This window comes from Pelobates fuscus, chromosome 2 (genome assembly GCF_036172605.1).
Source record: "Pelobates fuscus isolate aPelFus1 chromosome 2, aPelFus1.pri, whole genome shotgun sequence".
Classification (NCBI taxonomy): Eukaryota; Metazoa; Chordata; class Amphibia; order Anura; family Pelobatidae; genus Pelobates; species Pelobates fuscus.
In genome coordinates, this window is record NC_086318.1 from 318210975 (window position 1) to 318226978 (window position 16004).

General features: G+C 43.9%; 1 protein-coding gene across 1 annotated transcript in view; it reads left to right on the top strand.

Moving 5' to 3' along the window:
* Window positions 1–8607: 8607 nt before the first annotated feature.
* The window catches only part of SNX3 (sorting nexin 3), a 35712-nt gene continuing 28315 nt past the window's right edge, over window positions 8608–16004 (top strand). The window contains exon 1 of the mRNA XM_063441300.1: window positions 8608–8916. Coding sequence (XP_063297370.1) covers window positions 8755–8916 — 162 coding nt within the window. The 5' untranslated portion in view covers window positions 8608–8754. The remainder of the gene's footprint in view (window positions 8917–16004) is intronic.

A 16004-nucleotide genomic window follows, 5' to 3' on the forward strand; every position in this document is an offset into this window, starting at 1 on the left:
ACATCTCCGAGATGGCCAGCGTTTTGGCCCGTGCGTGAGGCAATATGGTGGTTAATAGTCGCCTTATATAATGCGGCAACTCTGTCGGGCTGACGTCGTCAGGGATTCCCCTAATTTTTATATTGCATTTGCGGCTTCTCTCCTCATTTGCCTCCAGTTTGTTAAGGAGAATTGAGTGAGAGGACGTAATTTGTGATACCGTGTCTTTAAGGCCTTTTATTTCTTGTTGCATGTCAATTATATCCTCCTCTGAGGCTTTTACGCGGTCCGTGACTGCATGGATCTCCGTTTTAATCATGGCCATGTCTGCCGCTGCCATTCGTTTTAGTTCCAGTAGTAAGTTTTTAATGTCCAGTTTGGTTGCTGGTGTTAGCGCATCTGGGTCAGCATGTGTGTCAGGAGGTGGTTCCTGGTCCATTGTGTATCCCTCGGTATAGTCCGAGCATGTGGAGTTAGTCTGGGTCAGGCGTGGCCGCCATTTTTGGGCCCGTCGGGCGCTGAAGCATGGCACTGATGTCGTGGGTATCTTTACACGCCCCTGCCGCCGTCCGCTGGGATTTTCTTCCCATAGTGTCCTGGTCGGTATGTTTGCTCTCTGCGGGCTGTACGGGTATGAAGAGAGCCGAGTTGTATAGCGCCGTTTCGAGGGCCCTATAGTCTGTGTAGGCCTTGACTTTCCGACCCGTCTGCTGGACTGTAAAGAGCATCGGTCGGGTGTCTGCTGTGTTCTCCCGATCTGCCCGCTGGGTTTCAGAGGTATGTGGGCTCGTTTAGTTTTGTTTTCTCGCTGTTTTTATGTCGCTTTGGCCGGAGCTCCTCGCATGTGCGACCGCTTGGCTCCGTGGCTAGGCTCCCATCTGGAGGATTTGTTTAGGGGCTCAATCCAATATATCAATTTTGATATAATAAAATTGATTAAATTAATTTTTGATTTTTATAAAAATATTATTTTTAATATTTATCACCCCATAAATATCCTCACACTGTGTTGGTTGTTGTTTCATTTTGGTTTACTTGTACATTCCTTTCCCCCCACTCTTCCACTCCACCACCGTGACGGGAGATGCTCTGGTGGTGTGCGCAGAGGGACTAACAAGTGGCAGACAAGTAGATTCATATATCTAATGGAGCACCGTCACTACCCCAGGTCATCATGGCGTTTAAAATAATATCATTGAATGTGAAGTGTCTCAGGTCCCCCCATAAAATGTCACTCTAACATCGCCCTTAAAGACCGCAATTATGATAGAGTATAAGCCTCTAGATAATTTTGCAAGCACAATGAAGTAGAGATTTTCATTCACAGGAGATTTGGTTTTCAGGTCACGGATTCCCAGGCAGACACAGATGGAAGATACATTCGTATTACAAGGGCCTTGGGCTTGAGGGAATTAAACCTTGTTAACATATACGCACCCAACACGGCAGAGGGTTCTGGAAAAAGGCTCTTGGAAATGATCAATCCTCTTAGAGAGGGTCTATTGATAATGGACAGCTGACAGGAGTCGGACTCAGGGGTCAGCAGGTCCAATGAAGAGGGAGGGCAGGGCAAGCTCCTGTGGAAATTCATAGCCCACTAACATGACTGACGATAAATGTTATTAGAAACATACTCATTGAAATGTTTCTCGCCTCACAAAAAATGGTTCCACTCGTGAAACAGACAGACATCAACATTTTCTGGTCCGATCACACGGACATAGCGTTATCCCTTAAGAGCTGCTGGGTCTAAACGCAATGGTCACGAAGGTTGAACTCCTCTCTACTGAAAGATAAGCTTGTAGTAGAGGAGTTGACTAAAACACTGCATGAGTACTTTGAAATCAATTTCATCCCAGCGGTTCGCCCCTTCACGGTGTGGTTCATCCACAAATCAGTACTTAGATGGCACTTGATTAGAATAGCCACACATAAAAAGCTCAAAACACATGCAGTGACAGATTTACCATGAGCCCTAAGGCACACCAAGATCAGAGCAGGGGTTCAAAAGTTTCATGGAAGTCTCTTCTTGACCGGCTGCAAGCATGTCTTCATGCCCAATATAGTTTCAGAGAATTAGGCTGTGCGGCTATTTCCAATGGTTAAAGTGCACTTCAAATAGTCTAACGGGACCGTGTGTGCACTAAGTCAGTGTTGAAGTGTGTTTGGTAGATTATTTCTACCGAACGGCGCTCTGTTCGTGCATATTTAGCCGAACATAGATGGAGGTGGAAGTACCAACATGTTCGTGCCGTCGAGTGTCTGATTTCAGTTCCATGAACTCAATGGCAAAACACTGCTGACTGCTTTCGATTAAACAAATGGTTGCCGCCACGTGTTCGACTATACGAACGGCGACCACCCAGCCGTTCGTCAATTAAGCTGCGGTTAACCACAGCTTCTGGGAGGTTAACAGGCTGCACACTCCACTTGTGGGTGATCTGGCTGCTCGACAGTATGTTCGGTAAATGAACACCATAAGCCTAATCCATTCGGTAAGCCCCATATAATGCACCATAGCAGGGAAAAAGGCACGAACCGTGTCTTTAGCCCAAAGATCCCCACAAGGTCATAGTCACAGGGCAGGAGGCTGGCAAACAGGCCCCTCCAAAAATTTGTGGCAAACTCACAGGAAAAGGGGAGTTTTTCACACCCACCATATCAAGCACCACTGTAGACACCTTCCGTTGGCATATCACACAGGATGAGGTAGCGGCCACGATATCAGATTTCCAGGATAAAAAGTCCTATGGCTTCAGTGGTGTTTATTACCCCACATTGTCACTCTGTTTAATACAGCTATGAAGGGTGACCCATTATTAAAGGAAATGACATTGGCCAATATTATTTTACTGAAGAAGAAGGGGTGCTTGCAAATGTGCTGGCACTCAGGCTCAAGTGCGTGGGATGGAGACCTTTAATGTCACAGCATATGCCGATGTCATTCTTACGATTACCGACCATGACCAGTAACTACCACCATTATTTGAGGAGATACACACCTTTGGTTTAGTATCAGGATATAAGGTAAATGTAGAGAAGTCAAGTGCAATGCCAATACACCTGTCAGCTGCTGACTTGCAGAGGGTGCGCACCGAATTCCACTTGCAAATAAGTACAGTGATAGGGTATCTGGAAATTACAATCACTAAAGAGAGGACTGCACTCTATCAAGCAAACTATCATGCGCTGTTCCAAGCAAGGAAAGATCTGGAAAAATGGGGTGATAATCCATTTTCCTGGATGGGTCGTGTGACGAACTGAGCCTCGTCCCGTGTTCTTGGAGGGGCCTGCTGGCCAGACTCTTACCAAAAGACTATGGGCCCTTAAAAAAACTATGTGAACAGACTTGGTTCATGGAATTTTACATTTGGTTTGGGAACCGAACAGGCGCACGAACAGGAGATCACCCTGGAGCTTGTTAAGCCTAATTGCTACTTTGTAGCAATTTCCACCGCAGTGTTCTAAGTATTCGTCTGGGTGGCCGCAATTCCTATGGAGAACCACAACGTTGGCGTCCATCTTGTTCCCTCGAACGCAGGCAGCGGTGTTTGGCCATGAATCTCATGGAACTGAAAACGGACACAGAAACTCCCAAACACAGCTGGACTTCCAGCATCGCCTGGATTCGGTTCTACAACACTTAGAAAGGCGCTGTTCGGTGGAAATGTTCCCACGAACAAGGGGATCAAGCTCCAGGGTAAGACTATTGACTCTGTTCAGTAGTTTGTTCATTTTTAAACTACCGAACTAGACCGACCGCAAGCCCTGATTCTCTGGAACTGTTTTGGGCATGGGACCATGCGGGCGGTTGGTCAACTGATGACTTCCAGGAAAGTCCTGAACCCCTGAACATATCTGGGTGATTTTTGGATATGTTGGTCACCCAGATCATCAGGCTATCAGGGGATGTAACATTTGTGGGGATTTTGTGTGTTTTAAGGTATTTTTCTGTGCCTGGAGATAATTGAGATTAATACAGTGCTGACTCAATTATCTCCCAGGCATAGGGGAGGGATTGACCTATTTTGTATGGGAGTGTCCTGGACCTGAGAGCCAATGTAATTGTGTGTATGTTTATACTGTAGTCTACTCTCAGGTCCAGGGGAGAGTACCCCTTGCATTGAGACCTGCATATAAGGCCAGTTGTAGTTGCCATTAAACAGATTTGTTTTACCCTTCATGAAGCCTAGGTTCATGTTTGGGGGGTTAGAGAGCTATATTCACTCTGGGGATTGCTATAATCGCTATGCTCCCTTGTTCTTATACAACACTTGCTCTTATAAGAGCAGCCTGCTTTGCTCCCTGGACTAGCAGAGGTTTACCCACTGGAAGCTGGATCCTGGTCTTGGGTCCAGGGTGGGTGAAGGACAGCAAGACCCCAACCAAGCTGCAGCAGTTTGTGGGGTTTACGGTGGCTATAGTGTTCAAGTGCAGTGCTTATGGTACTCAAGGATTACTAGGAAGCAGCGATTGACAGAGGTACCCAGTCGGGGGCCAGGCGGTCCGTCACAGAGCATATGCATAATGTCAAAATGAATGTGCTTCCAAGATTGCTCTTCTTATTTCAGGCCCTACCACTGGTGCTGTCGAGAGGGGATCTTGAAGACACACAGAGTATGATAGATGATTTATATAGGAACAATAAGAGATCTAGATTAGCGCGTACCACGTTGCTGTTTAGACCCAAATGAGGGGTCGGCTAGACCCAATCTCTTAATATACTACTACACAGCGCAATTTGCTCAGGTAGTTATGTGACACAGTCTGGTGGGTGGAGCTAGAGGCCCAGATGATGTTGTTGTAGAATTATTAGGCCCCTTTAAATCTATATCCTTATATTTCTCCCTCAGGCTTCATAAGCTTAAAGTCTTACAAGAATGCTTTGTTCATAGAAATAGTGTGTCAGCAGGAAATGCTAGAATCCTGCTGAGTGAAATATTGTAGCAGATAGTATTCATAAAATGTGTAAGTTACTAAAAAGGCCTTGAGAACTAACCTTGAGAGACTAACGTGCCAATTACTCAAAATGAATAGCTGCCAAAGCCCCCCTCCCATCGAGTGAACTCCTCGTGCTAGCAAGATGGCGCTAAAACCTGGAGGAGAAAATCATGACGACAGTTGTGACACTAGATATACCACCCAGTGGGGAGGGCATTTTAACTAACCACTTAACACCTAAGCCAATTAATAATGTTTACTTGTTGATATCTTGATTTTCTTCAATGATGTAATAATGCCTTTATAAGGGTCTGCGCACCCACTTTTTAACAGATGCCATTAAATTTTCTGAAGTTCTTTCATCTAACCTGAACCCTGTGTCTCAGTGTGAAATTACTTCTGCGTGCATGCAACTTTGTTATCTTTAATTTGGACAGGAACAGATAGTCATTCAAACTTATTGGTTTGCTTAAAAGATTACTATATCAATGTGATCGGACTTGCAAATGTTTTACATGTGGCTCACAAAATGGCAACAAGCTATTCTCTGCAGAGACTGCCCCTGTGTTGTAATCTCTCTCTCAATATGGGACAAAATTAAAGATAAATTTCAGTTAAGCTTCTGTCCATCACCCATGACCCTGATTTTGCAAAACATGGACTTTCCCTTAGGTATGTACCCACAGCAGTTTGGTAAACTTGAAGACGTGGGGGTACAGCGATACTTACAGACGTGGGAGAATGAGGGGGTTGTGAGATTTGAGACTATGAAAAAGAGACACACATTAATTACTCAAGACTTTGTTAGATTTACAGTTGTGCTTAAAAGTTTGCATACCCTGGCAGAAATTGTGAAATATTTACATTTGAGAGCAGAAAACAATAGGGATGTGCATGGGCAAAAAAATTGTTTTGGTTCAGAAAAAAAAATAGTCTGCTTCGGCAATTCGGACCAATGGCATTCAGTTCATTTTGGCACTTCCACACTTCGTAAGCATCCGAATTGCACATGTCTAGTAAGTGGTTGTGTTGGCAGTCCGGGCACTGGGAGCCCTATAGATGTGTAAGTGGTTGTGGTGGCAATCCTGACACTGGGAGGCGGGGGCCCTATAGATGTGGTTGTGGTGGTAGTCCGGGCAGTGGGAGCTATATAGATGTGTAAGTGGTTGTGGTGGCAGTCCTGGCACTAGGAGGCGGGAGCCCTATAGATGTGCAAGTGGTTATGGTGGCAGTCCGGGCACTAGGAGGCAGGAGCCCTATAGATGTGTGATTGTGGTGGCAGTCCAGGCACTGGGAGCCCTATAAACGTGTAAGTGGTTGTGGTGGCAGTCTGGGCACTGGGAGCCCTATAGATGTGTAAGTGGTAGTGGTGGCAGTCCAGGCTCTGGGAGCCCTACAGATGTGTAAGTGGTTGTGGTGGCAGTCCTGGCACTGGGAGCCCCCTGCCCATTAGGGGACTGCCACCACAACCACTTACACGTCTGTAGGGCTCCCAAAATGAGCTGCATGGTTGTGTTGCCTGAAAGAAGCTTTTACCAGAGTTAAAGGATAGTGTTAAATTCTGGGGAAGGAGCCTGGCCCCACCATCTCAAAACTGTTAAACATTTACCAGTGTCAGTATCCCTCTAAGATATTGCCAGGGATATATAAGAACAGTTCTATATAGTAAGAGATCCTAATATAGAGTCTATAGGTCCCTTAAAAATAAAGCAAATAATATATAGTAATATTAAAAAAGTGAAAAAAATAATAATAGTCACAAGGGGAATGGTCAAAATCTTGTCCGTATCTGTTTTGACCCACGTAGTGTACTGGGTATACCTTAAAAATAAGGAAACAGAATATAGTGTAACAATGTAAATTTAATACCCTAGTACAAAAAATACCCCACATCAGAAACTCTTACAGGATACAAATGTTGTACTTATCTCTAATAACCACTCTCTCAGCTTGATATACAATAACTTCAACCAGGTATGCAGAAGGGATACCAGATCCTCCAGAAGAGACAGCGTCTGCCTCGTGCACTGAAGCAGACCGTCCACGATCTGAACTCGGAGGAACGCTGGAGGTAAGTCCCGCTGAATGCTGGAGCCTCGTATATAGTTATCAAGTACTGAGGTAAACGTCCGGCGTGCTGGATGTTTAGCATTTCAGTCTGAAACACAGTACATACAGAGTGAAAGCCCATTGCTGGTGTAGGTTTAATCACCTCTGGCAGCGTCATTAGCCAGCATATGAGAGCTCTGGGCTAGCTAATGTGAAATCTGGGCATATATTGCGGCTGCCGTCAGCACACACAGAATGTTAATAACATACAAAAAGTCTGCGCTTAAAATATATAGTCAGACAAATAATATATATACGTTTATAGTAAAAAATACAGGCAATAATGTAGACCTTATAAATGGTGGATTGCTATTCCACAGTGCTAAAAGTTCAAGTCTCTAAATGATATTTTGATTCTCAGATGGTCCCAATTCCTTTCAAACATGAATGAATTTTTAAAGAGGAGTCCTCTGTGCTACTGCGCCTCATTTGGCTTCTCCTCTACACGCATAATATGTTGTCTACTGATGACAAATGGCAGAATGGCCCTTGCTCCATGCCCCCCCCCACCCAAGTCTTCCCACTGCCAAACCTCCCTCACATCCCTAACCTGCATCAAGGCGATCATGGTGTTTTCCTTTTTTTGTTCATTGTTTTTCTTTTTTGGAGGGGGAAGGGGTCACCAGCAAGGTAATCTTCTTATAATGGAGGAAAGTGTTTAAATTATGATGGCTAACTGTTCATTTGAACTATTGTTTTTACGCCACCATTTATTTTTCAGAATGCATATGTTCTATGATATTTGTAAGCAATGTACGGTTTACATGATGAATATTATTTATTTTCTGAAGTTGTTGTTATGCCTTCATATAGGATAATTCTGCATTTTTAAGGTTAAGATATCTTAGATTTGCTGTGTATTAATCATCTGTATGTCATATGTTCAGTGACAAGTCCTAAAATAAAGAAAGTATGGAACCCTTCAATTTTGCCACCTGTTCCCACCCATTAATTAACTCACTCACTTTATCCAACAATTAATCATACACCCCACATTCATATTTGTGTTTAAAGTGCTTTAGTACTAGTTGTTCTTTCTATGAACTCTGTGATGGCTATACTCACTATTCATGGCAGAGTTTACCAAGTACAGACAGGGCCGGTCCTTGCCATTCTGGTTGCTAGGCAAACAATCACTTTAAACTCTGTGTTTCTTCCTTCTCTATATTGTTGTTGCCCCTGTGTATAAGTATGATGTGCATAAAAGAATGTATAAAACATTAAATATGTATATATTTTTTTAATGTGTATGAGAATTTGTGCAGTACTGTAGATAGCAATATTAAAGGAACACTACAGCTTTAAGAACACAAACCTGGGAACTTCTGGTACCATAACTACTACATTGGCTGAAGTGGTTATGGTGTTTATGTTTCACATTTGCCCAAGTTATCCTTATTGGAAACACTGTCACACTATGTTACATGTTAAGCTGCCAGCTGAGCCCTTTCGTGCTGTGAGTTAGTAAATAGCGGTGCAGGCTGACAGACAGGGCGGAATGAGAGGTAGCACGCCGTGTTTATCGCCCCATCATGGGAGCGCGTTTCCGCAGGTCAGTACCACAGCCGGCCCGCCAGCCTCCGCTCGGGTCATGTGACGGGCGCGCGCCGGCCGGTCGGTCCCTCCCAGCAGCTGCCGGGTCACCTGACACACTGCGCGCACCCGCCACTTCCGGCGACCACCGGGGGCACGGCTATAGGAGTAACGGACCCCTCCCCGCCCGTCATGGCCGACACCGTGGTTGACACCCGCCGCCTCATGAGCAAACCGCAAAACCTCAACGATGCCTACGGGCCGCCTAGCAACTTCCTGGAGATCGACGTGTCCAACCCGCAGACGGTCGGAGTGGGCCGGACCCGATACACCACGTACGAGATCCGGCTGAAGGTGAGCTCGGCACCGGGCGGGGAGCGGACTGTGACAGGAGGGTCTGGGCTGTGTGTGACCGCCACGATCACAGCCTGGACACACCGGGAGGAGGGGGGGTTGCAATACTGACACTGGGAGGGGGGGTTGCAATACTGGCACTGGGAGGGGGGGTTGCAATACTGGCACTGGGAGGGGGGGGTTGCAATACTGACACTGGGAGGGGGGGGGGTTGCAATACTGGCACTGGGAGGGGGGGTTGCAATACTGACACTGGGAGGGGGGGGGTTGCAATACTGACACTGGGAGGGGGGGGGGGTTGCAATACTGACACTGGGAGGGGGGGGCTGCAATACTGACACTGGGAGGGGGGGGCTGCAATACTGACACTGGGAGGGGGGGGGGCTGCAATACTGACACTGGGAGGGGGGGGGGCTGCAATACTGACACTGGGAAGGGGGGCTGCAATACTGACACTGGGAGGGGGGGGCTGCAATACTGACACTGGGAGGGGGGGGCTGCAATACTGACACTGGGAGGGGGGGGCTGCAATACTGACACTGGGAGGGGGGGGTTGCAATACTGACACTGGGAGGGGGGGGTTGCAATACTGACACTGGGAGGGGGGGGGTTGCAATACTGACACTGGGAGGGGGGGGGTTGCAATACTGACACTGGGAGGGGGGGTTGCAATACTGACACTGGGAGGGGGGGTTGCAATACTGACACTGGGAGGGGGGGTTGCAATACTGACACTGGGAGGGGGGGTTGCAATACTGACACTGGGAGGGGGGGGTTGCAATACTGACACTGGGAGGAGGGGGGTTGCAATACTTACATGGGGGGGGGTTGCAATACTGACACAGGGCTCTCTATACAGGGGGTAATTCTCACATCCTGGCTCTTTATAGAGGGGTAATAATAACACAGGGCTCTATACTGACACAGGGGAAAATACTTACACAAAAGTCTATACACAGGGGTTAATACTGGCAGCCTGGCTGTGTGCACAGGGCACCGCGCTGGCACTATACACAGGAGGCCATGTTCATATTATTGTTATGTACAGTGTGTTAATATGCAAGTCACCTATGCTTTTGTTTTTTTGAGTTTTATTTCTTAAGCTATTTTGGTCTGGCATATTTTGGATTCCAAACAATTTGTACTACAGTGAATAACACTGCCAGGATCATAGTGTGAAAATTTGTAGAAGGAATAGGTTCATTTAGTGTTTCTTGAGAAGCAAAAGGCATGTGACCATTGCAAGGGTGTGATTATTGTGCATGTTTTCTTAATAAATTGTTCAGAATTGCAGAGTTAATGATTCTGTAAACTCAGCAACCTTTAAAGGAATGCTACAGTTTGCTGATCTGTTTTAGAGAATAACAGACCTATTTAAAAAAAATGCTGATTTCAAAAGAAATTGGCACTTTTATAAATGGCATTAATAACCAAAGGCTATCTATCAAATAGGTGAGAAGGTTCCCAGCTCTCTTATTTTGAATGAAGCATTCAATTGGCGGAGTGTGACTATTGCTGTGCATACGCTGTAGTTCCCCAATTTGATTGGTTTGAGATTATCAGTATTGTTGATCTCATGGGAGTGAAACAGAGTTCTGGGTGTACAGGTCATCCTGGTGCTGTATTCTAGATTTGTTAATTTTGTTTAAATTAAAAATGGGTTTTGGAGGCTAAAGCTAAAAAAATTTGAGTGTTCCTTTAGAGCATATTTAAAGCAAAGACCCCCCAAATTGATAAATTAAGTGTGGGTCCTGTGGCTGTGTGGTGCAGTGGAAGTTAAGTTTTACTTACCTCAAGCTATCCCTCATGACCACCGCTATCTTTGTCCAGCTTTAGTTGCCAGCAGCCATGTCAGTGTTATATTCTCGCCTATGCACTAGAGTACAACACTGTGCTCAATGGACGCCTATGGTACGATCATACATGATTGTTTATAGACAGCCTGAATCTCACAGCTGTCATTTTTCATGGCTGCTGAGATTGGACAAAAGTTGACAACGGAACTTGATCCACCAATGTTTATTAAATCGTTAATAACTAAATTTCCTGAAATGGGGTAGTTGAGATGGCGTGAGTCAGTTTGAGGTTGAGTGAGATATTAAAGGGGGCATTCCAAGTACCAGGGCAGTTTAAGGCTTCTTGCATAGTTTACAGTAAGGCAGGGCATTAGCATTGAGGAAGGAGTGCTGCTCGAAACATTTGCTGCTTTAACTTTGTCCTCAAATTGTGGTAGCACCTGGGTGTGCACACCTATACTGGATGCGCAGGACTTTTGTTTGTTTTTTGGTTGTTCTCACATCCAAAACATATATATGTGGAGAGAGAATTGGACACAGAGAGTAGATCTTAACTGGTTTTAAAAAAAAAAACAACCTACATTTATTGGTTACACTCACAAGGTTTAAAAACAGAATGAGCATATCACCATATCCACTGGATCTCCACTCTGAAAGATTCTCTTGGGGTTGGAGCAGCAATCGTCAGTAAAACAATAAAAATTGATAATTAAATAATGGCTCTACGCGTTTCTTCCATCTGCATGGACTTCCTCAGGGTAAGCCGTAAATCTGTGTGCAGTCATCAATCACAAATATCCATAGTGTAAACATACAGTTTAAATATCCCGGTCAAGTCCTCCTTCTGGGCGCCATGAGTTTCGTTTCTACTCCACCGTTCATCATTATGCGTTCCAAGCCTCGATCTAATTCTACTTCTGTTTTCTGCATTCTACGTCAGTCTATCATTTTTGTTTTCCACTTAAGAGTTTGTTTCTTTTATTAGGGTTTGTTGCCCTCTATTAATACACATTTGTTTTTGTCTTTTATGATAATGGACTTCTATGATCACTGGCCCTAACTGTTTTAATAATACAGAATGAAATGCGTAAAAACGGACATTAAAGACAGGAGTCCTGTCCCTATCGGCACGAAAGGAAAGCACAACGTGACTATGGAACGCACGCGTTGATGATAGATGGACGTAGAATATGGAAACCGCAAGTTGGATTTGATCAAGGCTTGGCGAGTAGAAATGCAACTCGCTCTGGGATTGGCTGATGGCACTCAGAGGGAGGACTTGACCAGCATATTTAAACTGTATGTTTACACTGTGGAGATTTGTGATTGATGACTACACACAGATTTATTTACTGTTGCACCTGAGGAAGTCCATGCAGATGGTAGAAACGTGTAGTGCTATTTAATTATCAAATTTTATTGATTGATGATCGCTGCTCCAACTCCCAGAGAATCTTTCTGAATGGAGATCCAGTGGATATGGTGATATGCTCATTCTGTATTTAAATCTTTGTGTTTGTGAGTGCAATATAGAATTTTCATCCTGAGATTTATACCGAACTGTATTACGCTTTTTTTAGGGGGAGGGGGGTTTAATTGTTGATATTGATGTGTGTTCTATGCTTTATGAAGACTTAGAGGAGTCTTTGATATATCTACATCGTAAAGAGGAAAGGGTAATTGTTATTGAATATTTCAAAACCCCTCTTTTAATGTGTTCCTTCCCTGGTGCTACTGTTTGTTGGGCAAAAAGTGTGATTCACAATGCTATCTGTAGTTCAATTTATGCAGACTGTGAATGGAGTATCTGCAAACAATTTCAGTAATGTTGTTGTAGTAATAATCACTCAGCACTGCACAGAAGTAATTTCCAGTGAAATTTTTTTCAGATTTCCCTCTAGCCATGTCACTGGTTTCTTCTAATGGAATATGACTTATCTAAGAATGGGGTCAGTGACATGTCACTGACTCCTTTTTTTTTTTTTTTCTTTTTTTCAAATGTCACTGCCCCTTCCTTTAACTGTCATTGTCCCTTCCTCGGATTGTCCTTTTTTGGATAAGTTTTTATGAGGCCCCTTCCTGTTTGTAAATATTTGACAACAGGTGGGAATCTCATCCCTTGTGGCTACTGAGTCACATGGAGCTAGTAATGCATTATAGTATAGTTGCAGGGAGGCTTACACTGTAGCAATGCAAGACAATGGATGTGGTGGCATTCATTACCAGGTGAGTTTAACCCCTTAAGGACACATGACATGTGTGACATGTCATGATTCCCTTTTATTCCAGAAGTTTGGTCCTTAAGGGGTTAAAGGGACATGTCACTCCCCCAAACCTAAACTCGTGCTCTTTGGGAAGAGCATGACATTTAATAAATGCATTGTCCTAGCAGTTCTGCTGGCAATTGTATAGATAAACCACCTTTTAAAAATACACTGGGTGGAGCTGCTGCTGTCTAAAAGTGTCAGTGCCCCAGCCGTTATCAGTGGCGGCTGGAGAGAATTGGCTCTGTCCTCCATTGACCTCAATGCTATACTTTTGCTCATGATGCTGAATAGGACCCTCCGGAGGAAGATGGCGATGTCATCGTTGGGGGTCTTTGGTGACAGTGCCACTTTATTCCTGCAATGTGAAATATTGTAGTTTGTTATAACTTGCAATGTTTACATTGCATGGTTAAGTCCGTCTCTAGTGGCTGCCAGTATGACTGCCCCATAGCAGGGATGCCAAAAGGGTTCATCCCCAGATGTAGAATTAAAACTCCCCTGATGCTATGCATGTCTTTAGAATGACAACGCATCATGGAAGCTGCAGTTTTAAAACATCTGGGATCTAAATTTTGGGCACCCCTGCCCTAATGGCGATTCTGTGGCACTGACTATGCAAAACTTGGTCAAGGCGCATTAGTTCCACAAAGTGAGTGAAACACAGCATATTACAGATCTAACATATGCTATGAGCCTTACCCCAAGTTTTCTTTTAATTGTATGACATTAGAAATGGTATACTGAGTAAGGCAAGGAGCCAAGATATCCTTAAAACAGAGGTTCAATAGTATAATTGAGAACAAGAATAAACAGGAGATAAAGATGTATTCAGATAAGTAACAAATTAGGCTCCCTGCATTTGATGCCTCTTACCAAGATGGGTGTAGGGGGGGGGGGAGGGGGTGGTGAGATGATTCACCAAATATGGTGATCTGAGCCAGAAGAAACCTAGCACTATGGGGCTAAAATTTAAGCCTGTGTCAGAAAGTGAAATATATAATTGGAATAAAGTACCAAAAGACAAACAAACATGCAAACTAATAATTCCCATTTTCATAGCATCTCTAACCCTAGTTTTGTCCCTTGTGCCCCAACATCTTCTCTAGGAGCAAAGGGGAATGAGTTGGTTGCGTTTAAGACGTGGGTTTAAGGTTGTTTTGCTGAAACAATTACAGCTGCTGAAAGTCCCAAAGCCTGAAGTAGTAGAGGTTAACACAGTAAAGGAGTTTAAGCATGCGTGGGATACGCATAAGCCTATCCTAACTATAAGACAAGGCCAGGAACTAATGAAAGTATTTAGAAAATTAGGCAGACTAGATGGGCCGAATGGTTCTTATCTGCCGTCACTTTCTATGTTTCTATGTTACAAAGTTGAGACTGTTGCCACTGTAGTGTGGACTGTGTCAAGTCTTGATAAAAAGTGAGGTTGGACTCTTTAAAAGAGTATGGTGACTTGCTCTTTAGTGCAGAGATGATATGCCTCTTGTTTTGTGAGGATGAACAATAGAGGGTGGAGCCCTGGGAAATTTAGGTAGGATTAATACCGTAGGGTGCCATATGTTTAAGCTTCTCCACATTGATGGTGTTTAGTACGCCTCTAATTTCGAGGTGATTCTCCTACATTTATCCTCCAGAGTTGCGTATCCACACAGTCGTTACTTGAAGGATAGGGGCATGGGCGGAGCCTGACCCAGCTCGAGGGACATCGACGCTAGATTTAGGTAAGTGGTTGAAGGGGTTTTAACTACTTCAGCCCTGCAGGAGAGGGGGGGACCTAATAACCCTATAGTGCCAGGAAAACAGCTTTATTTTCCTGGCACTATAGAATCCCTTTAAGGGGTTGAATTTTAAATTCTTACCTGGAAGTAGTAAAGATTAAGGAAGGTGTTTTTAAAAACATAAAAAAAACACCTCCGTAATCTGAAAGTAGGTTTTTTTTTTTTTTTTTTTCTTGAAGAACCACTATAGGCACCCAGATCACTTCAGCTCAATTAAGTGGTCTGGGTGTAAGGTCCCCCTTAGTATTAACCCTGCACCTGTAAACATAGCAGTTTCAGAGAAAAAAGACAGCAGGGGGAGGAGATGTCACCAGTGCCAAGGGAGCCCAGCGTTGAACTGGTTTTAACTCCTTCCGCCCAGCGGGAGTGGGGCCCTATAGTGCCAGGAAAGCAAGTTTGTTTTCCTGGTACTATAGTGCTCCTTTAACCCCTTCAGGACCGTTGATGGTCCGTCATAACGGAAATATTTACATACCTGGTCGCCGTCGTTCCCCCGCTGGCGGTCTGGGGGGACTGCCTGACAGCCCAGACAGTCCCCCCTCTGCAAATTAGGCATTGCATTACATTACAATGCTAAACAAAAATCTGCACACCAGTCAAGCCATAAGACTTGCTTTTCCCACAGAAATCCCAACTCTGCAGTGATGTTACAACCGCAAAGGATTCTGGGTGGGCATATGCAAATTAGTTTAACAAAGAATCACATTTTTGCCTCATTCCATTTTATATTTATATATATATATATATATATATATATATATATTTTTTTTTTTCTTTCTTATTTATATCATTTATATTTCATATTTTGTTTATAAAAAAATATGTAATTTTATTTTTTATTTTTTATAATTCTTTATTTTTGGAAGCGCAATGTTAAGTACAAGCTCAAAATATAACATATGCATTTCACAAGAAGTATAGTCACAGGTATATGCTGAAAAGGTCAAGATGTTGTGCGCTTTTTTTTTTTGTATGGTGTACAAGTAAGATTATACATGCAGAAAAAACAAATGTCGCTGAGTAGTCTATTTATACAAGATAAAACGTTTCTAACTATGTGTTGCGCTTCACAGGCTGAGGATATATGTCTAGCTTAAAAAAGGAAGAAAAAAACCCAAAAAGGGATGTCTTATATAAAGACCGCCCAGAGGGTAAAGGGTAAAAGATATATGTCTAGCTTAGGCAGTACGATAATATAAATGCTGAGATGCTATGTATGAATGTCTGCTTATTGTGTGTGAACGCCC